Source organism: Stylophora pistillata, chromosome 1 (genome assembly GCF_964205215.1).
Source record: "Stylophora pistillata chromosome 1, jaStyPist1.2, whole genome shotgun sequence".
Lineage (NCBI taxonomy): Eukaryota > Metazoa > Cnidaria > Anthozoa > Scleractinia > Pocilloporidae > Stylophora > Stylophora pistillata.
In genome coordinates this window covers 27,051,797-27,079,296 of record NC_142519.1, presented here as the reverse complement: position 1 = coordinate 27,079,296, position 27,500 = coordinate 27,051,797, and the positions used below count along the sequence as shown (strand labels likewise).

Genomic DNA, 27,500 nt, shown 5'->3' with positions numbered 1-27,500 from the left:
AAGTTATAAATGTCTGTTTTTATCACTGAACGATGTAACGCTCTAACTCTTAAAGCAACCAACGTGTACAACACTAGTAAAAAATGACAATTCCGACTGTGTAAGAAACAAACAAATAACAAACATGTCATGGGCATACATCATAGTATTTACAAACCAACGCTGAAGTTCAACCATCAAGTACAATACTTTCTAGATCAAAATAAAACGTGCGGAAACACATTTCGTAATGGCCATATTGAGCTCAATTCCATCACATATCCACCAACTGATCCGTTGTCGGACGGGATTCTGGTTAAGTTGAATAAACAAAGTTACATCTCCTGAAATGGGCTTGTGTTAAGCTAACTTTACAGAACGTTTCAGCCCATTTCGTTGGATCTAACGCTAGAAATTTACGTTTGATCGACGCGGAAACACTTTCAGCCATTGCTACCGTGTTCATGAACCGTAACGAAGGAAAGTGACGAAGAAATAAGGCGAAGACCACGTCCAACACTCCGCAACATGGGCTCCTTCGCAGCCTTCTCTTTGAAAGAACATCGATCGTTAACATATAACACATTAGGGGAGTACATAGAGTGTTTTCAGGGGCAGGCTATTGCATAATAATGAATGTATTACGTGATTTTCAACACGAGCGTCATTTTCACTGAGGGAATTCATCTGCATCCGATGGAAACAAAGGAGTCCAATCTAAATCCAGGTATTTCGCGAAAGAAGGCGGCACAAGAAAAAAAAGCAGCGGCGAAAAGAGCAAGGGAGAAGGCCTACTACCAACAAAACAAGGAAAAAAAGATTGCTCAAATTAAAGAACGACGAAAAAAATTGCAAGCCGAGAAATCAATTCGACCGCAGACGCGAAGCATTGCCGAAAAAACCAAACGGCAACAAAAAGAAACGGAACACAGAGAAGCTTCTCGTACCGCAGCTCAAGAAAAAAGAGACAAGAAAAGGCAGCAAACAAGAGAAAGAGTGAGAAAATACCGTGAAAAGAAGCGAACAAAAGCGCAAGATTATGATAATATCGTGGATTATCCAGGTTTCGCAAACCGCATGTCGAAAAAACGTGCTACCGATAAAGTTAAGAAGACACTCCCTTCCACGCCCCGAAAGAAGGCGGAGATTGTTCAAAGCATCGTCAAAAGCCCACGGACAAGAAAAGTTTTATGTGAGGGTGGTCTGCTAAAGACTCCTGAAGACGAAAAGGAAACCGAAACTTTAAGGGCACTTGCTTCTGATATTTCTGAAGGATTGAGCCACGTTAAGCGTTCAGGATCAAATGAAAAACGGACCGTGTTTAAAGCATTTAAATCTCTTGCTTTTGGAGAAGAAATTAAGAAAGCAAAGGCGAAAAAATCTGTTGGCAAACTTGTCAACCTTGGTGAAAAGAGTATCAGCAGAGCCATCGAACACCGTGAAAAAATTTTGAAAGGGGAAGTGGAAAACTGGCTGTACGCAAAACGAAAAGTTAGAGGAGACGCCCTTACAGACGAAGAGAGCAAAGTGATCTATGATTACTGGACAAACACAGCAAGCCGACCCACAGGAGACAAAAAAGATTTTTCAAGGAAAAGAATTGGAAAGAAGGAGTACATTCACCATGCAAAGCATGTGCTTGAAAAGACACAAACCGAGGCGTTCATTGAATTCACCAACCTTCATCCTGAAATTAAGGTAAAACAAAGAAAGTTTGAAACCTTGAAACCTTTTTTTGTCAGGCAGGCCAGGGAAAGAGACAGAAAGTCTTGTTTGTGCAGAAAACATGTGGAAACACAGATTGTTTTCTCTACATGCATGAAGTTTAGAAAAGCAGCCATGAAAACCTCTGCTGGGGAAGACACGTCAGTTTTAGTACCCAAAACATTGTCTGAGGTTGTGGAGTCAACCCTATGCTCTAAACCAGAAGGTGCTCCATTCCACAACATCAAGTGCCTGCAAAGAGAGTGCGACCAATGTGGTGTAGCTTTGTTCAAGCTTCTTCCTACTGAAACTTCAGATGAGGGATCTGTAAAATGGTCACGCTATGACTACATTCCAACTGGAAAGTTTCTTGCCAATGGTCAAGAAAAAAAGAAAATTGCACTTATCCAGAAAGAAACACCCCCATCAGAGCTTTTTCAGTATTTCAGGGAGCTCCTTGCAGTCTACCCCAGTCACTCTTTCATGGCAAAATGGCAACGGGAGCAACTCGACAACTTGCTCGACAACCTTCCTGTAGGCCATGTGGTGTGTGTGCATGACTATTCCGAAGGTTACACTTGTCGGCAGCAAGATGAAATCCAATCAGAATACTTCGATGTTGCCAAAGTGTCCTTACATGTCACCATACTTCATCGCCATGCAGTAGAAGAAGTTGATGGAGTAGCAAGCACTGAAGAAGACCCTCATCTTGTGAAGGAACACATATTTGTCATTTCCGATGACCCTGTCCAAGATTATGACAGTGTTCACACGATGCAAGAGTTCATTCAAAACTATTTGACCAATGATTTGGGCTACAACACACAGATGATGCACGAGTTCACTGACGGATGTGCTGCTCAGTACAAATCCCGGCACTGCATTGGTGATCTTTCTTGTTCCCTCGCTGACTTTGGCTTTCCCATCCAGAGAAACTACTTCGAGACCTCACATGCCAAGGGAGAACAGGATGCTGCAGGTTCTCACGTAAAGCAAAAAGTCAGCCAAGCTGTCCTCAGAAGAACAGCTACCATCACTAGTGCTAGAAGCATGCATGACTTCTTAGTCCAGCACTTTTCCCAGCCAGCACCATCAAGCTTCTCAGCAAGAACAAAGTCAGTTCAGCTAAAGCGCAGGATCTTTCATTTTGTGCCATCTTCTGGGGAGGGATCTGTTGTCAGGAATAGAGCTGGACGCAAATTCACAGAGTTAAAAGGAATCAGAAAACTGCATTGCGTGAAGACCACTCCTCAGCAGGGAAAGGTGTTTGTGCGACACCGTTCATGTTACTGCATTAGTTGCATTGTGAATGATGAGGAGAACTGTACTAACAAGGCATGGCTTGATGAATGGAAGATGGTGGAGCTAGCCAGAGAGGGTGATTTGGCAACCACTCGACAGGCAACTGAAGCACCAATTTTAGACCACGACACTGCTTCCTACATAGCTGACCTGGCCAGCAAGGGAAGTACAGTTGCCATAGCTGCTGAAGATGATCCTGTCTATGACTTCTATCTCCTTCAGGTCACTTCTGATGGAGTTGAAGAACTTGACAGTAATGTCACAGATGATTATCAGTGTCATTATTACAGAGGTGACAGAGTTCTCAAGGGGCACTTTTATATAAGGGAGAACATTCATGACATGACTTTCACAATTGACGAAAAACGGAAGGCCTTTGTACATGCTGCTACTGTCCGTCACATTTGTGGTGACCTACCAGTCAGAAAGAGAGGGCGAAAGTCTATTTACAAACTCCCTTTGAAAGAAAATGAGGAGATCATTGCTTCGATGTGAAATAAAAATTACAAAACCCTTTTTTCCCCATTTTTACATTGAATTTTTTAAGATTTTATGAGAATACAAAATGTGCCACGCCCACAAGGGATTCTGGGTAATGCCAAAATTAATGTTATTAGTGCAAAATAATAAAAATATTTACAGATATTGATTACAATGTACATTTCAATCAAAATTAAAGGCAAAAAGTGACAAAAAGAGAAAAAAATTTAAAAAAATTATTTTTGGACTATGTTACAGCAAATGGCTATGTGACTGTGCTACTCATCTGTTGCTATTATCATAGTAGTTCTAGTATTACTATTATTATCTTTATTATTATTATTATTCCACCCATGAATATTATCTTTATTATTAATTTTATCATTAATACTATCACTATTGTTATTTTTATCATTAATACTATCAGTATAGTACTCCTCAATAGTAATCGTGGTTGTAGTATTTTTCTCGTCAATATATCGCCATCATTGTCATAACTATTATTGTTACCATCTTTTATTTCCAGATAAAGAACATAAAATAAACCCATCAACCATTTGGTTCTTCCACAAAAAAAAAAACAAACAGATCAGAGTAGGCTCTACCTTCCTTTAGCAGCTCGGCATGAATATGACTGATCAACCCTCTGGGAACTATTAAGCAACATTTTTCTTGCAAAACAGTATCACCAAAAAAGAGCAGTTTGATATTGAAAAGAATTCATAGTATAATTATGACATTCTAAGCGAAACTCATGTTTTCTTAGCAACAGCACATCTTCATGAAAATTTCCTCATGATTCCAACTTAGCTAAATAAATAAACTTTAATAGCTAACACAATTATTAAAACCGTGGCCCCCAAAATATTTTTCTCACCTTCCCTTATACATGTTAAACTTTGCCTGTTCCTGTTCGTACACATCCCTGGTGTGCGACACAAAGCCCCTGATGCCGTCTCCTGCCACCCTACAGGAACCACCAAGTCAGACCTACTAGTCCTACCAGATGACATAGCAGCAACCACAGCCATGGCCGCTCTGCCACAACTGGACAACGCTGAATGCTCATTCTTGGCTGGCCTCCACCACAATGAGCCTCAACCACACATCTGCTCCATCACCATCGATGACCAAATAATGTCATCAGCCTCATCAGCATTGAACACCATGGCAGTCACATGGGAGAGGGTCAAATTGGCTACAACAAGCAATAGGGACATGACACGGCTTATTGACCTTATTGAGAGTGGATTCCCCAAATCCTGCCACAAGCTACCACTTGCCCTTCAAGAGTACTACAACACCTATTCATGATTGATGGGGTCATCCTCCACAAGAATCACATAGTCATACCACCCTCCCTTTGCCAGCACGTCCTGACCGTCTTACACTCAGCACACGAAGGCGTGACCTCCACGAAAGCACACGTAGATAGCACTGCATTCTGGCCAGGCATCACCCAAGCCATCATTGCCCTAAGGTAGACCTGCAACCATTGTAACCGCATGGCACCCTCCCAACCGAATGCACCGCCACCTCCAACTATGCCCCCCGCATACCCCTTCCAATGTATCTGTGCTGACTTCTTCCACCACTAAGGGTCAGCTATCTTGTCATTATAGACCGCTACTTCAACTGACCCATTATTGAGCGAGCACAGTAGGGATCTAAGGGACTCATAGACTGCCTGCGATGCACCCCTGCCACCTTCGGCATCCCTGACGAAATTGCCACAGATGGTGGCCCTCAATTCACCGCCACAGCCACATGCCACTTCCTGAAGGAGTGGGGTGTCCATCACCAGCTGTCATCAGTGGCCTTCCCCCACTCAAATTGCAGGGCTGAGATTGGCGTAAAATCCGTTAAAAAGATCATCACTGACAACACTACCCTCAATGGCAGTCTTGACACCAACTCCCTGCAGCATGCCGTCCTCCAATATCGAAACATACCTGATCCAAACACGCAGCTATCCCCCGCAGAGTGTGTTTTCAGCAGTCCCATAAAGGACTTCATCCCTATCCTACCAGGCCACTATCAACCACACCCTACTTGGAGTGACACCCTAGCCACGAGAGAGGACGCCCTGAGAAACCGCCACATGAAAGCTGCTGAGAGATGGTCTGAGCACACCACGAGACTCCCACCCCTGGCAGTTAGCAACCATATGTGCATCCAAAATCAGACCGGCCCATACCCCACTAGATGGGACAAGTGGAGCATAGCGATCAAAGTTCACCAGTTTGACCAGTATGTCCTCCGCATTGATGGCTCTGGCAGAATGACCACCCGCAACCGCAAGTTCTCTAGGAAATATTTACCAGTGCAGACTCTGCTACCTCGACTCACCATCGACGATGACCTCCAACACCTCACCCTGCTACTGTCTAAACCAATCAAACAAGCCAAGTCCAATCCAGTGACAGCACCAACACCAGCCAAGCCGAGCCACCACCTCAACCATCACCTGCAACGCCACAAGGTTGCCCACTCCCAACAGCAAAAATCCCCCCTGCGAATCCCTTGGCGCCAGCAGGCCCAAATACACCCCTAACCCACGATATGCCACCCTGGCCTCCCACAGCTCCATCAGCGCCATTGAGCCCAGGTACACCCCCAGCATGGCCAAAGAAATCCACCTTAGCCCTGCAGCAACTACAAGACTTCAATGCCAAAGGACTCCTGGAACAATGACATACTATGGAACACTAGCTTAGACACCACAACCTTAAGTCAGTCGAGTGACACATGAATGACACTTTCTCTCGTTTTGTTCTGTTCTTTCGTTTTTGCTCTCACTTTGTTTTCGTTTTGTTCACCTGTGATTTAATCAGTCTTCATTGTCCCCCATAGATGGACATGAGGAACACTAAAGACTTGGGGGGAGATAGAGTGGAATGCTATAACATGATAGGGACCTGGACTCTACATATGATTTGCCCAATAGGGGCCCGTGCAAGCCATTCATACCACGTTGTTATTGTTACACGTTCTTGTCATTTTGTAGCGAGAATGCTCATCTCTATTAAATGAACGTCTCGGTGAAATGGATGAATTCTTATCCAACTATGAGCTAGGCCAGGCCAGGCCTGTGTAATACAATAGGGTTTCTCAAGCCAATAATTAACTGCAGTATTATTGTATTTCAATTCTGAAGAATGTATAAGCATTGATGTAAGAGCTTTATTTCAGAACAAAATGGAATAGCTAATGAGAGCATAACATTGTGAACAAGATTGTGAGAAAAATTAGCTCCTCTATTGAAGACTTTTAGATTTTTATGATGATGATAAAACCTTTTCTTATAATCTTCCAAGTCGTGAGGGTATAAGTTAATGAACCTATTCTGAAATTAACTTAGTTGTAAATAATATCATATGATAAGTATTACTATTTCCATTACTACTTTAACAATTATAATTATTACTACTATTTTTGTTAATATTTATTGGGGTTGAATATCAATTGGGACATCCTCCTGTTTTCTTCTCCAGTTGCTGATACTATTTTGTACGTGTACCAAATTCAATAAAGTAAAGTAAAGGAAAGATACAATCCATGTGATTGTAAACCAGCGCTGGGAGATATTCCTGGACACAGATTGAGGGAAAGTTAATTTTAACATTTGTCGCAAAAAATTCAGTACTCTTTCTGTATACTAACCTTTCAACACTGGTAAAGTTGTTCAAAAGATTATTATATAACTGACTGAAGAATGTGACTGACATGCTTGAAAAAAGAAAAAAGGAGAGTATTGTATTGTGATTTTCAGGCAAACTACAGTTACAAATACAATTCTGGAGAAATTATTTTTTTTAAAACAAGTTTTAATATCTTTATTCAAATTCTGAAGGAAATTGGATAAAAATGTTACGTCCGTGACAAGCCAAGAAGTTTGACTGTCCACAATCTCTATTTAATTTTGTCATCATTTTACTGCAATTGTCATTTTACAAAGCTGAAAGAGAGATTCTGAGACCTGCAACATGGTGTTTGAACATGGATTCAAACTCTCTCATTCCTTGCTGCCTGCAGAAAAAATTATTCATCTGGTAGGCCAAGAAGTTGGACTGTCTACATTCTGTACTTCATTTCACCATTATTTGCTGCAATTGTCATTTTACTTTGCTGGTGGACAATAATCTTATGATATGGATGTTTTAATATCCTCATACTGAATGCATTAACAGAAGCAGCACTCCAAACAGTACTCAACTTTGTTTTTCTTGTATATATTGTATTGCATTGAGCAGGAGTATTGAAAGTAGCTATGTTGACTGTTGCCAGTCATGAAACTACATTGCCTCACGAAGAAGCTGTTGCCCATGGCATTATATGATGTCCTCTAATCCTAGGGGGCTATGTCAACAAAATAAAGAAGTTCCTTGATGTCTCAAGGATTTTACTTCCCACTAAAAAATGTAGGTGTCTATTTTTTTTTCTCTTACTTGAAGGTTTCATACAGAAAGAGTTTGCAGACCTGGCTTCTGTCAATGTGTTTGAGATTGCCCTCAGAAACAAAATAACTTATTTGGAAGACAAGTTAAAAAGTCAAAGGTTTGTTTACCAATTTTTTCACTCTTCATAAGATAAAGAAACCCTTCTTGTTTTTAAGCAAAAAATATCCAGCCCTTCAATAAAAAAGACAAAAGATGCAACAGAACCAGCAAGAGCTAAACAAGAAAACACCATCATTATCAATAAAGAGCAAAAGAATACTGAGGAGAAGCAACTAGAGCCCTCTCCTTTGAGCAAGAAGCTAAACCACAATGAAGGGAAGCAGCTGGTATCCCTTTGGGTGACTTTCAGTCTGATTGCTGCTGGTCAGATAAAGATGATCACTTCTACTTCAAAAGTTGATGATAGCAAAGAAAATTCAAAATTTTGTTGGAAAGGTTCCACCGGTACCTATACAACAGCTGCCTCCTTGCTGTAGCAAAGTCTCCTGCAGCTTGATAAAAATGAAAAAATTTAGCTTCTCAAGGGGTAGGTGCAGCAGCTGAAGGAAGAACTTTGTACGTCTTTAAACAAAATTTGTTAAACCAATACACCGAATCAAAATATGGCATCCAATTGGAATTGCCATTGTTCTGGACTGACTAGCCTCTCACACATGTGATAATCCCTTTGTGTTTCCACGTCAAGACGAGGCTAGTAAGTCCAAAACAATGGTAATTCAAATTGGACGCCATATTTCGATTCAGTGAATGAAGAGGGTGGTTCCATTATACCTCAGAAGAGATGAAAATCAATAGCAGAATGAACAAGTCCTGAACTACATGTCCTGTAGACAAGATATTGCTTGGTTCCTTACAGGCCAAAAAAAACAACCCATAGTAACCTCACAGATGCTGAGGATATTTGTCGTTCTTGCATCAAAGTAAACGGAAAACAGTTCTGACTGATGTCCATGCAAAGGACAAATGAGCTCTGCCATAAAAAGTGTAAACAAGAAGTTGCAAACAAACCCTGCAAAAACTCAATTAATATCACCAGGATAAAAAACATTTGCCTTGAAAGGAGAGGACACTTTGACAGTACCAAAGTAGGTTGAGACTCAAGTCTTAACCTCATCAGGCGCCCAAGCTTTGGAGTAGTTACCTGAAGTCAATTGAGCATCATCTAACTTTCAGAAAAGTTTTAGAAAATTAATCAATCCTGAAAACTACTTGGTATCCATGAATTGCTCTTTTCTTGTCAAAATTTTTATTCACAGATGACTTTATCTTTTAATTGTAAATAATTATAATTCTATTGTAAACAGTTTTACCTCTATTGTAAATAGTTTTATTGCCACAATCTGATTAATATTTTATGTCAATCTATTTATTTACTGTTCTATTCCCCCATTTAACCACTCTTCATTGTGGCATGCCTAAGAAATAGCTGGTGCAGTCTTTTCAACTAAACCAAATAGCTACATGCATGATTCCACATTAAATAAAGCACATGTATGGTATATATATCTTATTAACCAAGCGCAAGGGCCGTACTGGGAGAATATTGGCCCGAGGTCTTGACAGTACGCACCGAGCACAGCAAGGTCCATACAAAAAAGGACGAGGGCCGACATTCTTCCAGTACGGTCCCGAGCAAGCTTGGTTAATAAGAGATTTATTATACGACTGAAGTTCAAAGGGACACAAGTGCGGTATCATTCGGGACCATTTGGGACAGTGCCCGGTCCAATACTGAGAGAATATTGACCGGGAATAGAGCATTTTGATTAGTTGAATTTTGTTATTGGCCCTCTGACTGCCCGAGTCGTGTAATAATGTATTGTATTGTGTTGAGCTGCATTATTTGGTAGCCCAGCCAATCAGCAAAATTAGTGAAGTAGGTTGACCACTGGATACTATGACCTCAATAATTGTAAAGAATGAAGTGAATGATGGTTTGCTTTGTGAAACATGACCAGTGAACTGCAAATACTTTTCATAACACTCAGGCTCTCGAATGAGCAAGTACACCCATAATTATCAGCAACATCCTTCCATCCTTTTCAAAGCCAAGAGCAGATGCCAACTTTAAAAAAACACAACCACTGCTCTACAAGATAGCAATTATTCGTGACCCAAAGCATAATAATGCACCAAATAATAATAACCAAGTAAGTCTTTACCAATGAATGAGGGATATGCTTTTCAACTTGATCCCATTCCCTTGGGATTAACAGTGGGTTCAATGGAGTTGTACAAGTTATCATTTGAAATGATGAAGTCCTGTGAAAGCTTATGTTAATTCTTGAGTCGATTTGATTTAGTAGTGTTTGACAGTTTCTCTAAGCCTCTTGTCAACCACACTATCTCATTACCATTGTAACTTTTGAGACTAAATGTTTATAAAAGGTTGTATACAATTCTTGTATACAATAAATGTTCTATATAATATGCACTCACTAACTTCCCATGCCAGTGGGGTTAAATTTAAATGCACAGAAAACAATCCCACACAAAAAGGCAATGCCAATTTTTGAAATTTTGGGTTGTTTTGAAATTTTCCTTATTTAAGCATGCCTACTTAAATAAATGGACTAATTGTGTGTATGAAACAACTGGTAACTGCCCTTGCAATTTTAAGAAGTTCTTGTCGATTTTTTATCATGCTTTAATATTCCACAATCATGCAGAGAGCACTTGATGGTTTTCTGGATTTCGAAAGGTAAGATTGAGCATTAACAGGAATAAACTTTTGGAATAAAAAGAGGTAAAATTTGTTTATTTCCCTCAAAAGAGAACACAATGTTTTCCTTGACTGCTTGAGTCCCAGGCCAAGTTGGTTCAGTTCAGTATTTTAAAATGACATGTCAACTTAGAGAGCAATGTAATTCAACTTCCATGTTTTGACTCGCAAAGGAAATATCTCGGTAAATTTAACTGCATTTTATTACTTGGTGGCGAGTTAACGCGTCTTAACAGCGAGTTAACGCGTCTTAGTGGCAAAATCGCTGATGGCGAGTCTTCCTGCTGAGGTGACTTGCATACCTTTGCCATAATCACACATCATTATCAAATAAATTATGCTTAACTAGATTCCTTCAAGCTTACCTTACCTGAAGAAGTTCAGCAGTACGTGCAGACATTTCAAACTTCCTCTTCTTCCCTCCAGCCAAGAGAATTCACGGAAATCACGAGACTTCTGTGTTCAAGAAGTGTTCTGCGTACGTTTTATGGTTTCAAGCCAGCCATTACATGCTTCCTTACGATTACCAAAACCCTTCAAGTATAACACTCTTCCGCACAAGGTAAATTCAGATGTTTATCCTTGTAGATTCCGTCGACGCTATTCTGCCATTCGCACCAGTCAATGAACACAATGAACTATTTCAGAAGGCATGGTGCTGACCAGTAAGATCGCGGCTTCTGCAAAGACTACTAATTAACAATTGGTTCATGCTTTAGCGTGCACTATCGAGTTATGGAGCACGCGGGAAGTTTGGAGAGCACGAAAGAAGCGTAAGAGTTGCCCGAGGCGATAGCCGAGGGAAACTCTAGCTTCTTGAGTGCTCTCCAAACTTCCCACGTGCTCCATAACTCGATAGTGCACAGCTGAAAGCATGAACCAATTGTTTTAGAACATAGCCGGTGGAATTGTGCATCAAATCCGACGCGAAAAACGGACAACAATATCAGTTGAAGCGAATCGTGACGGCGCTGTTTCCGAGTCTCCTTTTCCTTTGTTTTTCTCTCTTTCTGCCTCATTTAAGAGCTCTAGCCCAAGGGAAAAGGTCGAAACATTGTCTTCGTTTTCGGACTAGTAGGCCGAGTTTCTGTTTGTATCCATTATTGTCGCGAAATATATTATTTTTCCCCGCGCTAACAATGGCCGCTCGCGCGAAAAAAAAAGTTCTGGCGAAGTCGGATTTGCTGACGCTATCAGCGTGCACTATCGGGATTTTGAGCACGCTCACGTATAATGAATTTAATTGCGCGACTCTGCTAGCTATGTTCTAATAAACAATCGTACGCCCTGTCGACGTTGTTCAAATAATCACAAACTAATGGATAACCATCAGAGGTCACCAGATCTCACTCTGGAGTTTCAAGCGCTCGCTGAAAAGAAGTTGCCAACACTTTCATTGCTTCTTGCCGTTGGGTCAGTACACTTTGCGTCTGATGTGAAGCCCGATGAACTAACTGCGCTCGGTAGGGGACCTGGATATCACGGTTCCACTGCACTCTTTATCTTGCATAATTTCTACCCACGTGGCTTAAATGCAGATTTTTCTTTACTTGTTTCTTTTGCATAGACTGAGTTCCTCTCGGAATTGGAGGATTGGTAAACACAAAAATGGCTTTCTCTTTCCCTTCAAGACCACGAGTAGTCACTCCGGATAACCGTCACTCCTTTTCGACGAAGCCCGTCCCGAGAGTAAAAAAGACTCCTCACTCCCAAAGCTCCCCACGGCGCGTTAACATCAGTTTTTTTCGCTGAATTTGTTTACTCGTGCGACAGGTTTCGCCGCAAAAGAGGGACTGCTCGGGGTCTATATCTCTTCTTCTACCTTTAATGATATAATGCAACGTTTCATTTCGTCCTCTCGGACTTTAATTTTAGCAATCGATCTGCCGTTCCAGTTGTCGCTCCACTGTTTCTTGGCACTTCAAGGGGTTCTTTAAGTCCCACTTCTCCGCGGATTAGTTCAGCTTTTGCCATTTATGCTTTGTCGCTTGCACAGGAATATAGAACTTGTTGATCTAGAAGACCCTGATTCGACGTGTGAAGGCGTGAGATGCTGCTCAAAGAGGTGTTAGAATTTTCTTCTCAAATGGATGGTAACGGTCTTTAAACCGTATGAAGCCAATCGAACACACGTTTTTCAAACTACTTTCTGCCTTTGTCGTCGCTTTGGGCTTGACTCTTCGTGAGATATTAGGCATCAACCCAATGTAACTTTTATATTCTTTTTTTCGAACGAACTTTGTGACTATTTTCAGGATTTCGCATAGGTAATTCGACTTCTTTGTAGAAACAGTTCATACATCCCAGAGGCCCACTCGGCTCCTCTCGAGGGAAAGCATAGTTTCACAACAGACACCTTCGACGTCGAGGCATGAACTTAGCTGTCCAGTCCTGTTAGCATGTTAAGATTCGTCGGTCTTTTGCAAGTTTAACGGAGAAATCGTTGACATGATTCAACCAAATGGGCGAATAGAAGACCAATGGCGTAATCGTCATCAGAAACTGAAACGAACACACCGGTAGATTATCAGCATATATTTACTTGACCAGTGGTTTCTGAAATATATCAAGAACAGTAATTTACAATGTTAAAAAACAAAGTAAATGAAAAGTGAAAGGAGAAAGGACAGCAAGAACGTACCTGACAATTATTAAGGATGCAGGTACAAAACGATCCGGAACAGAGACACTCTGAGGAAACTGACCAATTTGGCGCGAAGGCTATTTGAATAGGCTAACACCGCGCGGAGATTGGAGCCGTAGTTGTAATTGAAACCGCTGAACAAAGTTGAAGGTTAAATTTTAGGACCTTTGGCGGTTGGCGTTTACGAGGAGAATAATTGCTTACGAATCAAAATTGATATTTAAACTTGTTGCTGTTTTTGATATTAATAATGAATTACTCTCAGATTAATTTAGTCTTTCGCCCACGAAATAAAATGGAGCGTACTGAACAAGTTTCTTGTAAACGGATCCACGGGTTTGCGCAAGGGTGTCTGAGATCTGGGATCTAGAATTCTCTTTCGCTGGATTGTTACCTTAGTATTTCGCGCACTTTTAAAACTCTCTCTCTCTCATTGGATTCTTACGTTAATATCTTGGGCACTTTTAGTATTCTCTTTTATTGGATTGTTACGTTAGTATCTTGCGTAAGTTTAGAATTATCTTTCATTGGATTGTTACGTTTATACGTGTATGTCGCGCACGTTTAGAATCCCTTTCACCGGAATATTACGTTAGTAACTCGCGAAGCTTTAAATTTCTCTTTCATCAGATTATTTCTTTGGAATCTTGCGCACTTCTAGTCTTCTCATTCCTTGGATTGTTACGCTGGTATCTCGCGCACTTTTAGAACTCTCTTTCATTAGAATATAACGTTTGTTTAGTACATCACTCGCAGTGCCCATGGGCAATATGAAGTGAATCCTGTGTTCTGACTGGCTACCCGAGCGGTCAAGATGAGTCCATCTTGCCCGCTCGGGATTGTCCGCATTGATCCCGCGGATAAAAAAAATAGAATTAAAACTAATTTCGTAATTCTTGGACAATTTTGGCAATAGAAACGCAAAAAGCTGCAGGAGATAGTCAGACCGAAAAAACAGAAACTCTCGCGAGTTTGTTATTATACCACCACAGTTGGCTTTTCTTTTCCTACTCTCGAATAAAACAAGTCACTCTTATAAAGCGAAATCTTTTTGCAATAAATAAATAAATCCCGTTCTTTTTTCGCATTTTTAGGGCCCTCGATGTCGTCTCGGTCCACAAAAATGCAAAAAGAGAACTCGGTCATTATCCAGCCACCTTGACCCCACGCTTTGTTAATAACGCATATATCTCGCGCACTTTTAGAATTCTCTTTCATTAGATTGTTAGGTAAGTATCTGGCGCACGTTTAGAATCCTCCTTTATTGGATTGTTATGTTAGTATCCCGCGCACTTTTACAATTCTCTTTCACTGGATTGTTATATTAGTATCTCGCGCCCTTTTAAGAATTCTCTTTCTGGGGATTGTTAGGTTAGAATCTCGCGCTCTTTTACAATTCTCTTTCATTGGATTGTTACGTTGGTATCTCACATACTTTTAGAATTCTCTCTCTCTGGATTGCTATGTTAATATCTTGGGCACTTATGGTATTCTCTTTTATTGGATTGTTACGTTGGTATCTTGCGTAAGTTCAGAACATCCTTGACGGATTGCATTGTAACGTTAATATCTCTCGCACTTTTAGAATTCTCTTTCGTTGGATTGCTACGCTTATATCCCGTGCACTATTACGATTCTCCTTCATAGGATTGTTACGTTAGTACATCGCGCACTTTCAGAATCCTCTTTCATCGGATTACTACAAAAGTATCTTGTGCATTAGTATAATTTTCTTTTATGGCATTGTTACGTCATTAACTCGCGAATCTTTAGATCCCTCTTTCATTGAATTGTTACGTTCATATCTCGCGCACTTTTCGAATTTTCTTTCGGTGGATTGTTACGTTGGTATCTTGTGCACCTTTAGAATTTTCTCTGATTGGATTGTTACCTTAATATCTCACGAACTTTTAGAATTCTCTTCTTTCAATGGATGGTTTCATTAGTATAATGCAAGAGTTTAGAATTCTCTTTCACTGGATTGGTACACTAGTTTCTCGGTCACGTTTAGAATTCTCCTTCATTGGGTTGTTACGCTAGAATCCTCTTTCTTTGTATTGTTACGTTTGTATCTCGCACATTTTAGAATTCTCTATCATCGGATTATAACTTTGGTATCTCGCGCACTTCCAGATTTCTCTTTCTTTGGATTGTTACGTTAATATCGCGGGCTTTTTTAGAATTCTCAGTCTCTCACTGGATTTTCACGTTTGTATCTCGCGCACCTTTAGAATTCTCTTTCACTGGATTAGTACACTAGTTTCTCGGTCACTTTTAGAATTCTCTTTCATTGGATTGTTAGTTAGTATTCTGTGCAAGTTTAGAATTCTCCTTCATTGGGCTGTTACGTTAGAATCCTCTTTCTTTGTATTGTTAAGTTTGTATCTCGCACATTTTAGAATTCTCTATCATCAGATTATAACACTAGTATCTCGCGCACTTCCAGATTTCTCTTTCTTTGGATTGTTACGTTGATATCTCGGGCTTTTTTAGAATTCTCAGTCTTTCACTGGATTGTCACGTTTGTATTTCGCGCACCTTTAGAATTCTCTTTCATTGGATTGTTACGTTAGCATTCCGTGCAAGTTTAGAATTCTCGTTCATTGGATTGTTACGCAAGCATCTAGCGCACTTTTAGAATTGTCTTTCATTGGATCACTACGTTTGTATCTCGCACACTTTTAGAATTCTCTTTAATGAGACCGTTAAGTTAATATCTTACGCACTTCAGAATTTTCTTTCATTGGGTTGTAACGTTAGTATCTCGTGAAAGTTTTAAATTATTGTTCATTGGATTGCTACGTTAAGTAAGTATCCCGCGCACTTTTACAATTCTCTTTAATCATATTTTAGTGTTGGTGTCTCGCGCACGTTTAGAATTCTCTCATATTGGATAGTTGTATCTCGCGCACTTCTAGAATTCTCTTTCATTGGATTATTACGTTAGTGTTTCGCGCACGTTAAAATTCTCTTTTATTGGATTGTTAGTTAGTATTCTGCGCAAGTTTAGAATTCTCTTTTATTGGGTTGCTACATTAGAATCCCGGCACGTTTAGAATCCTCTTTCTTTGGATTGTTACGTTTATATCTCGCGCACGTCTAAGAGTCTCTTTCATGGGACTGTTACGTAATATCTTGCACATGTTTCGAATTCGCTTTCACTGGATCGTTACGTTTGTATCTCGTACACTTTTAGAACTCACTTTCATGGGATTGCTACCTTTGTATCTCGCGCACTTTTAGAATTATCTTTAATAGGACCGTTAAGTTGATATCTTGCACACTTTCAGAATTTCCTTTCATTGGATTGTAACGTTAGTATCTCGTGAAAGTTCAAAATTCTTTTTTGATGGATTGCTACGTTAAGCAAGTATCCCACGCACTTTTACAATTCTCGTTAATCAGATTTTAAAGTTGGTATTTTGCGCACTTTTAGAATTCTCTTTCACTGGATTGTAATGTTAGTATTTCGCGCACGTCTAGAATTTTCTTTCACTAGATCGTTGCGCTGGTATTCTGCGCGATTTTACAATTCTCTTTCATTGGATTGTTACGTTGTATCTTGCACACCTTTAGAAACCTCTTTCATGGGATTTTTACATCGGTATCTCACGCACTTTTAGACTTCTCATTCAGTGGATTGTTAGGTTAGTAGCTTGCCCAAGTTTAAAATTTTCTTTCTCTGGATTGTTAGGTTAGTATCTCGCGCACTCCTAGAATTCTGTTTCATTGGACTGTTACGTTAGTATCTCGCGCACTTTAGAATTCCCTTTCATGGGAATATTACGTAAGTATTTCGCGCACTTTAGAATTCCCTTTCATGGGAATATTACTTTAGTATTACGCGCACCTTTATAATTCTCTTTCATTGGATTTATTACGTAATATTACGTAAGTGTCTCGCGCACTTTTAAAATTCTCGTTAATCAGACTTTAAAGTTGGTATTTTGCGCACTTTTAGAATTCTCTTTCGATGGATTATTATGCTAGTATTTCGCGCACTTTTAGAAGTTTCTTTCACTGGATCGTCGCGCTGGTATTCTGCGCGAGTTTACAATTCTCTTTGATCGGATTGTTACGTTGATATTTTTCACAGCTTTAGAATCCTCTTTCATGGGATTTTTACATCAGTATCTCGCGCACTTTTAGAATTCTCTTTCAGTAGATTGTTAGGTTAGTATCTTGCCCATGTTTAAAATTCTCTTTCCTTGGATTGTTAGGTTAGTATCTCGCGCACTTCTAGAATTCTCTTTCATTGGACGGTTACGTTAGCATCTCGCGCACTTTAGAATTCCCTTTCATGGGATTATTACGTTAGTATTTCGCGCACCTTTATAATTCTCTCTCATTGGATTGTTACGTAAGTATCTCCGCACTTTTAGAATTCTCTTTCAATGGATTCCTATGTTAGTATCTCAAGCACCTTCAGAATTCTCTTTAATTGGATTGTTACGCTAGTATCTCGCGCACTTTTATATTTCTCATTTATTGGATCGTTATGTTTGTATCTCGACCACTCTCAGAATACTCTTTAATCGTATTGTTAATATCTTGCGCACTTTCAGAATTCTCTTTCATTGGAATGTGACGTTAGCATCTCGTGAAAGATGAAAATTCTCTTTTATTGGATTGCTATGTTAAGTAAGTATCTCATTTTTTTTTTAGTGCTTCGCTTACTTTTAGAATTCTCTTTGGTTAGATGGTTACGTTAGTATCTGGCGCACTCTAGAATTCTCTTTCGTTGGACTGTGACATTAGTATCTCGTTCACTTAATGAATTCTCTACATTGCATTGTTAGGTTAAAATCTTGCGCACTTTTAGAATTCTCTTTCATGGATTGTTACCTTTGTATCTAGCGTACTTTTAGAATTCTCTTCAGTGGGACCATTAAGTTAATGTCTTGCGCACTTTCAGAATTCTCTTTCATTGGATTGTAACGCTAGTATCTCGTTAAAGCTTGAAGTTCTTTTTCTTTGGATTGCTACCTTAAGTAAGTATCTCACCTACCTTTAAAATTCTCCTTAGTCGGACTTTAAGGTAAGTGTCTTGCACACTGTTAGAATTCTCTTTCATTGGATAGTTACGTTAGTATCTCGCCAACTTTTTTAATTATCTTTCATTGGATTGTTACGTTAGCAGCTTGCGCACTTTTAGAACTCTCCTCCGCTGGATTGTTACGCTAATATTCTGCGGAGGTTTAGAATTCTATTTTCATAGGATTGTTACCTTTGTATCTCGCGCACTTTTAGAACTCTCTTTAATGGGACCGTTGAGTTAATGTCTTGCGCGCTTTTAGAATTTTCTTTCATTGGATTGTAACGTTAGTATCTCGTTAAAGATTGAAATTCTTTTCCCTTAAATTTTCACCTTATGGAGGTATCTCACGTACCTTTACAATTCTTGCTAGTTGGACTTTAAGGTTAGTGTATTGCACACTACTAGAATTCTCTTTCATTGGATAGTTACGTTAGTATCTCGCGCACTTTTCATATTATCTTTCATTGGATTGTTACGTTCGTACCTCGCACACTTTAAGAATTCTCTTCCGCTGGATTGTTACGCTAGTATTCTGCGGAAGTTTAGAGTTCTCTTTTATTGAATTTTTACATCGATATTTCGCCCACTTTTAGAATTCTCTTTCATTGGATCCTTACATGACTATCTCGCACACTTTTCGTATTATCTTTCATTGGATTGTTACGTTCGTATCTCGCGCACTTTTCGTATTATCTTTCATTAGATTGTTACGTTAGTATCTCGCGCACTTTTCGTATTATCTTTCATTGGATTGTTACGTTCGTGTCTCGCACACTTTAAGCATTCTCTTCCGCTGGATTGTTACGCTAGTATTCTGCGGAAGTTTAGAGTTCTCTTTTATTGAATTTTTACATTGATATTTCGCCCACTTTTAGAATTCTCTTTCATTGGATCCTTACATGACTATCTCGCACACTTTTCGTATTATCTTTCATTGGATTGTTACGTTCTTATCTCGCACACTTAAAGAATTCTCTTCCGCTGGATTGTTACGCTAGTATTCTGCGGAAGTTTAGAGTTCTCTTTTATTGAGTTGTTACATTGATATTTCGCCCACTTTTAGAATTCCCTTTCATTGGATCCTTACAGGACTATATCGCACACTTTTCGAATTATCTTTCATTGGATTGCTGCGTTCGTATTTCGCGCAATTTTAGAATTCTCTTCCGCTGGATTGTTACACTAATATTCTGCGAAAGTTTAGAATTCTTTTTCCTTGGATTGTTACCTGAAGTAAGTATCTCACGTACCTTTATAATTCTCTTTTGTTGAACTTTAAGGTTAGTGTCTATTAGAATTCTCCTTCACTGGATTGTTACGTTAGTATTTTGCGCATTTTTAGAATTCTCTTTCACTGGATTGTTACGTAAGTTACCCGGGAATTATCGGCCTATTTCGCATATTATCTATTTTTAATAGAATATTTGAAAAATTGACGTACCATCAACTTAAAACCTTTCTTGACAAAAACGATATCTTATTTAAATTCCAGTATGGCTTAGGTGAAAAGCACTCGACTCAACACGCTGTTATTGACATTGTTAACATCATACAAAATAATATGGACTTAAAATTATTTACTTGAGGCATCTTCTTAAATCTAAAAAAAGCCTTTGATACCGTTAACCATTCAATCTTACTAAAAAAAACTTGATCATTATGGTATCAGGGGCATCATTAATGACTGGTTTTCCTCGTACCTTCTTGGTCGTACACAAGTGACTGAATTAGCTTCTAATCTATCCAGCATTAATATCTCGTGCGGTGTCCCTCAAGGTTCTATTCTTAGCCCTTTGTTATTCTTAATTTATATTAATGATTTTAATCACTCTTTTTCGAAATTTTCGTTTTATCTTTATGCAGATGACACAAATTTGTTGTATGCCGATAAAAATCTCAAGACTCTTGAAGCAACAGTCAATAGCGAATTGGTCAAAGTTTCTGATTGGCTCAATGCAAATAAACTAACTTTAAATGCTAAAAACTCTAACTTTGTCATTTTTCGTCCTTATCAACGTAAACTGGACCTTACAGTCAATATTCAAATGTTTGATAATAGTAATCGTTCTTTTACCTCTCTTGAATGTAAGGATCATATAAAATATTTAGGTGTCTTATTGGATAGTCATTTCAGTTGGAAATTTCACATTGACAATGTGGCACTAAAAATAAGTAGAATAATTGGAATTATTGTCCACCTTCGGCATCTCGTACCTTTAACCACTCTATTAACTATTTATCGCTCTTTGATCTTCCCTTATCTATTCTATGGCGTGGCTGTTTGGGGCCAAGCTGCTAAATCCCATTTACATAAAATCCTCGTCCTACAAAAACGTGTTCTTCGGCTGATATATTTTTCTGAACCCAGAGCACATGCGGTGCCTTTATTTATCTCCTCACAAATCCTCCCCGTAAATATGTTATACGTTGAATCAGTTTCCTCAGTTATTTTTGACGTCTCATGTCTAACTGTACCTACTAACATTAGTAATCTTTTCATTAAAGCCACTGAAAAGCATAATCACGACACGAGGTTCTCTTCTTTCGGCAATTTTTATATTAATCCATTGAGACTGAATCAAAAGCCAGGGCTCTTTTGCTAGCTTCGGAGCTAAACTTTGGAACTCCATTTGCGATGCTCTTCGTCAACTCCCGAAGAGCGCTTTCAAAAAACTCTTTAAGGACATGTTATTTTCGTTCCTAGAGGCTGAGGATTACTATATTGAATCGCCCCTTCTATTTCAAAAAATTACTAATCATAAACTGGCTTTATAATTTATATTCTACATTGTAGTATTACTATTTTCTTATGTTTAATGATGCAGTTGTATATACGAGTTTTAAGTGGCTGTGTTTTTCTGGAAATGTTATTAATTTGTGTTTAAGCTTTATTTGTACTCTATTACCACTGCTGCACCTCTAATTCTCGCCCGCCTCGACTAGCTCCTGTTATTTGCGGGCGTGAACGGTCTTCATGAACATAAAAGTTTAAATTAGATCAATAATAATTAGATTAATTTGTAATTTGTAATTTGTCATTTCCTATTAAGCTTTCTTCTTATTAAGCTTCAATAAAACTTCATACAAAACGTCATACGTAAGTATCTCGTGCACTTTTAGAATTCTTTTTCATTGGATCGTTAAGTTTGTATCTCGCGCACTTTTAGAATTCTAGTATCGTCTAGTATAATAGTATCGTCAAGTCAATGTCTTAAGCACTTTCAGAATTTTCCCATTGGACTGTAACGTTAGTAGCTCGTGAAAGTTATACGGTTAGGTTAGAATCTTGCGCACTTTTCACTTTTATGCGATTGTTACGTAAGTATCCCGCGTGCGTTTAGAATTGGCCTTCATTGGATTGTTACATTAGTATCTCCCGCACTTTTATAATTCTCATTTATTCGATACTAATTCTCAGATTTTTCTTTCATTGGAGTGTTACGTTAGTATCTCGTGCACTTTTAGAATTGTCTTTCATTGGATCGTTGCGTAAGTAACTCGCGCAATTTTTTGAATTCTCTTTCATTGGAACGTTATGTTTGTATCTCGCGCACTTTTAGAATTCTCTTTTATGGCATCGTCAAGTCAATATCTTAAGCACTTTCAAAATTTTCCCTTTGGATTGTAACGTTACTATCTCGTGAAAGTTATACTGTTAGGTTAGAATCTTGCGCACTTTAAGAATTCTCTTCTATTCGATTGTTACGTAAGTATCTCGCGTGCGTTTAGAAGTCGCCTTTATTATATACATACCGAGATTTACGCGCCAAAAAGCATCGAGATAAAAATAGTCTCTTCGCGCTAGAGGAGCCAGCTGATTGTTCATACGATTTTTTTTTACGGTGAAAAACGACGTATCGACGCTCTGATTGGCTATATCATTATTTTCACTGGTGAGAAAAACCGTGTCGCTCGCTCGCCGCTCCTCTTGACTGACAAATAGCATATTTCTAAGAGCCTAGGCGCATTTTTCTTTAAAAAGATGGCTTCAAATCAGACTAACCGTTTTCAGAGCCTAGATTCATCAGTAGAAGAGTTCATAGACGGACAGGAAAATGAAAACACCAAGAAAAAGACCAAACACGATGTCGCTCTGTTCCACGAATTTCTTGTTTTGAAAGGCGAAACAAAAACAAACAAATTAAGTCTCGGGTTTTCACTTCTTTATTTCAAATTCTGAACTTCCATATAACTATTTCGACATATTTTCAGGATGTCTTAATTTATTCTACCTAGTTCTGCCTTTTAACGACATTTTTGCTTGATAATTTAGATGTAAAGAAGTATTGTACAAGGAAGCCATTTCAGTGCAACTTCCGAACGGCGACCTGACCGCGCGTTGCTTTCCTTTGAAAGAAAATAAAGATATGAGTTCTGTTCGCTTATGAATCTCGGTATGTATATAATGAATAAGTTATTTCACGGTTAGTTCGCTTGTACGATTTTTATTCACTCGTTGTGAATAAGAATCGTACGCGCTCACCAACCGAGAAATAACCTATAACTTATAAAATAATTGAATTATTGGATTGTTACAGTATCTCGCGCACTTTTAGAATTCTCATTTATTGGATACTAACTTTCAGATTTTTCTTTCATTGGATAGTTACGTTAGTTTCTCGCTCACTTTTAGAATTGTCTTTGATTGGATTGTTACGTTAGTATCTCGCGTACTTTCAGAATTCTCATTTGCTGAATTGTTACGTTAGTATCTCGCGCACTTTTAGGGTTTAATTTTCACGGGATTGTTACGTAAGCACGTCGCGCACTTTGAGAATTCTCTTTCATTAGATTGTTACGCTAGTATCTCGCGCACTATTAGAATTCTCATTTATTGGATCTTTACGTTTGTATTTCGAGCACTTTTAGTTTACCATATTTTACTGTATTAAAGCGAGGGATTCTAAAATCTGCATTTCTTAGAGAATATCTTCTATCGCAGTTTACTTCTGACATAAATAGTTCCTGTATTTTACGTTTGTATTTCGAGCACTTTTAGTTTACCATATTTTACTGTATTAAAGCGAGGGATTCTAAAATCTGCATTTCTTAGAGAATATCTTCTATCGCAGTTTACTTCTGACATAAATAGTTCCTGTATTTGACAAGGAAGTAAGTTCTTTTTGCCACGAACATAAGGATTGCTATGTCCTGGAGCCTTCTGTACACCAGTGATGGAATTTCAGCCAGCTTCAGCAGGCCGTCATAAGAGAGTGATTTATCGTTGAAAACTGCTCTCAATGCCCTCTCCTGTAGTCTTTCAGCCTTACGTTTGTGTGAGGCTCTACAGAAATGCCAGATGATACTGCAGTAGGTTAAGTGAGGTAAAATGGCGGCTTTATAAAGTGGTAGTTTAGCGTAAGTGGGTATTAGTTTTCTTAGACGACTTAAAACTCCTATCTGTTCACTTGCCTTTTTACAGACTAAGGTAATATGCTCACTAAAATTTAGTTGAGAGTCCAGGAGTACCCCCAACAGTTTGATAGATTTTGATTGTTCAGTGTCAGTCCCATCTATATGCAGGTTTATACTATTTTTGGCCTCAGTTCCAGAACCCATAAGCATGGATTGATATTTCTGAACATTCACTTGTAGCAGGTTTTTGTACCATTTAATAATTTTGCTACCTTCACTCAGCAGTTTCTCTTCAACAATACTAGCAGACGAGCCTGATGCAAAAATTTGATGATCGTCTGCATACATGGAGATTCCCTCCTCAGTTATATAAGTGAGATCATTTTGAAATGAGTTCCACAAGAGGGGACCAAGGGAGGACCCTTGAGGACAACCTCTTATTGTAACTTTCCACTGACTCGTCACAGGACCCAACTTGACCCTGTTCCGTCTGTGAGAGAAATACGTACGCAGAAGGTTGAGGGCTGATCCTGAAAAGTTGTATGATTCCATTTTCTTAATGAGCAGTGGTGGTCGGACTAACAGAGTCAAATGCCTTACTCATGTCAGAGGATAATACTCCTACAACTTTTCTACTATCTAGATCCAGCTTCCATTTCTCAACTAGTCTCAGTAATGTGGTTTCACATCCATTTTTCTTTCGATAGGCTGTCAGGCTATTGCTAAGTTTAGGATCCATATACTCTGTAAACTGCTTTCCCAATAGTTTCTCAAACAGCTTATCGATGGTGGGTAAAACTGTAATTGGTCGATAATTCTTCACTTCTTCTCTGTTGTTACTCTTGTAGACAGTTACCCATACCCCTCTCTTCCAGTCAGATAACCATGTCCCGTATTCAATGGTAGTATTGAGAATCCTGGTTAGTGAAGGAGCCAATTCCTCAGCTACTAATTTTAAAATTCTGGGTTGCAAACCTTCATATCGAATTGCTTTGCGAGTATTAAGATTTTCAAGAGCATCCTTCACTTCATAATGATTTACAGGTCTGAAACAAAAGGAATCATTTGATTCTGCCATATGTAAAGAAATGAGATGTAGACTGCTATGCTCAATTAAATGCCCCTCAGTTAAATCATCTGGCTGTTCACCTCCTATTCCTTTGGCCATGGATGAGAAATACTTAGAAAGATACTCTGCCACCACTAGCCTATCTTTTTCCAATGTACCATTAATGGATAAATGTATTTCTCTCTTTCTGTTGTCCTCTTTGTCCTTTCTATCCAAGAATGGTTTGAGAGTTTGAAAAAAATTCTTAGGATTATTCTTCAGATCATGTGATACTTCCTCCCACTATTGCTTTATGGCTATTCGCCTTTGTCGTGTAGCCCCATTCCTCCATTTTCTCTTGAGCTCCAAGTTTTCTGGTGTTTTGTTTTGGTTGAACCTTTTGGCAAACTTACGTTTATGATCTTATGCGGATAGCTGCATTTGCATCTTGTGCACTTTTTGAATCCGCTTTTATAGGATTTTCACCTTAGTATCTCCTGTACTTTTAGCATTCCCTTTAATCCGGTTGTTACGCGCAGCTCGTTCGTCCAAGCGGGGACTGGAATTTGCTATGAAGGACCTTTACGTTGTGAGATTCGTCAGTGAAATGAAGAGCAACAGGGAAAACAGCGACTTGTCACACACTCAGGCATCTGATTGCATCTTACTGAATACTGTGCTAAATTATGCTAGAGTTCACTAGTATTGGCCGCGGCAGCACCAATAAGAAAAGAAAAGAAATCAGAGGTGCTTATTTCCTGGAAGCAAGTTAAGAATTTATTCTCACTTTCTTTAAGAAGAGATGAGTGAAAGGAATCTGATCTAAGTTTACGGGTAAAGAAAACAAATCCACATTTTTTCCCTTGGACACCACGATGTGGAACACTGCAAAAGCCAAGTGAAATATTTTTCCCCAACAGGTTATGATCGGAAGGAAACACAAATGAACACAGAAATTTCAATTCGCAAAGCCTTTATGTACATATAATACAAATACTAGCCTGTTAATTAAACAATGTCATTTATAATTGTCTTGATTAATTCAAATTTGCTGGATGCGTTTTTATTCACGTCGACTTTAACCGATACCGTGACCCAGAAACAGAGCCTGAATGGTGAAGTGCGCAAGACCATACGACTTTCTTAACATAACCACGAACGAAAAACAAATCAAAAAACAGAGAAAGTCAGAAATTGAAAGAGATTAGAACGTCAATGGATTGGGCACCAATATGAAAGCTGCCCTATTTGTCACAGATGCTCCTACATCTGTAACAACAAAATTAGTTCGCAATCTTACGACAAAAATAAATGAAAAATGATATGAATCTCGTTTTTCCATTTATGGTGTTTTTAGATGTCTTTTTTTTCTTGCTAGTGTTACAGTAGAGTAAAGACAAAATAAGTTCGCTGATTTTAACATAACTAAGGTCAACTAAGTCCCTCCTTGACCGAAAGTATACTCTCGTCGTCTCCACCACACCGTAAAGTTTTCTTTTTCTATTCGCATACCATAAATATAATTTTAATTGCAACTTTAAAATTCCTATTTCTTTACAAATTAAAAATTTTCTGGTGACACGAGGTATATTTCACGCAATCCTAACTCGACTTATACTGGAGCGTAACCAATGTGATTCATTACGTTCTTCCCCGTATTTAGCCACCGATAAATCCAATAGTTACGACTAACATTTAAGGCAGATCTGATGAAACAAGATCTCCTGTTCCAGTCTATCATACTTCATTTAGCGTTTCGCCATATCAAGTCCGTTTAATTCTCCTTGTCTTTTGCAGTTCTTCATTGAGCCTTGTTATCTCGTCTCCCAAGGTGTCAAGATTTTCCTGGAGAGAGGGAGAGTATCGAAACGAATGCATCAGTTGGATCAAAGTCAACATCTGAGCCACTGAAGCACTAACCCCTCCCCTACCCAACATAAATTCTAACTTGTTATCAGTCGATTATGTTCGGGTTAGGGGAGGGGTGGGTGCACAGTTACATCAGATATTGTTAAATATACGCGCGATTGGCGGTGACCTTATGATATGTCCTTAAATAGCCTTGTCCTTGTGTATCTTGACATAGCTTGCGAGCAGACGTCAAAACAAGGCTTAGAGCGGACACTTTTGGACTTAATAATATTTAAGACGTAAAAGTTCGCAGATTTTTGGCGTCAATGCCACCACTCCTGATTTAATGCCCAAAAATAAACTTATTCGTACAAGAAATGTTGGCTACACCAGACCGAAAGTTGGTTTTGCCTCACTGCGAAATGTAATTATTCTTGAAATCTCGCACCACTTTATCCGGATCAATAAGAGGCGACGCTTTAACAAATCAGAACACTGTCCGGCTATGTAAAGATCGTAAACAGTACATTCGCGCAAAACGATCAAATAATTGTTCTAGATTGTTTCATTCGACCGGCTTCACTGTACTTACTTTTAGAGTTATGTTTTTGAGAATTGTGTCTTCTAGTACTGCTTGTAGTTTCTTATTGATTTCGAGGGACAGATCTAGAGTCATGTCTGGGTCCACTGCTTTGGACGAGTAAACAGAGGCCATGATTCCGCCGTGACGAGACACTTGGGCCTAAAAGAAAAGAGCACCGAAATAAAAATATGACATCGTGAATAGGAGATCTATCTGAACTTGTGCACCTCATGGATGTCAAAGCAAGCAATAGACATCGTTAAAGTAAAAGCCTAACTGTGCGAAATTCTTGTTGTACTGGGAGAAATTGCCAAAAAATGACAAACTTACAAAA

The 27,500-nt window shown here is 38.9% G+C and overlaps 2 protein-coding genes across 3 annotated transcripts in view; one reads left to right on the top strand and one right to left on the bottom strand.

The window, feature by feature from the left end:
* Positions 1–615: 615 nt before the first annotated feature.
* Positions 616–3,634, top strand: LOC111320607 (uncharacterized). Its single transcript, XM_022923261.2, has one exon. The coding sequence runs from the start codon at positions 616–618 to the stop codon at positions 3,478–3,480; it is 2,865 nt and encodes a 954-aa protein (XP_022778996.1). The 3' UTR covers positions 3,481–3,634.
* Positions 3,635–25,688: 22,054 nt separating this feature from the next.
* The window catches only part of LOC111320647 (coiled-coil domain-containing protein 186), a 16,924-nt gene continuing 15,112 nt past the window's right edge, over positions 25,689–27,500 (bottom strand). For both annotated transcript variants that reach the window (XM_022923303.2, XM_088747009.1), the window contains 2 exons: positions 27,176–27,325; positions 25,689–26,577 (listed from right to left, as the gene is read on the bottom strand). In XM_022923303.2, coding sequence (XP_022779038.1) covers positions 26,497–26,577; positions 27,176–27,325 — 231 coding nt within the window. In that variant the 3' untranslated portion in view covers positions 25,689–26,496. The remainder of the gene's footprint in view (positions 26,578–27,175; positions 27,326–27,500) is intronic.

Coding starts and splice junctions, on each gene's coding strand:
- LOC111320607 (XM_022923261.2), top strand. CDS start 616: ATGTATTACGTGATTTTCAACACGAGCGTCATTTTCACTGAGGGAATT.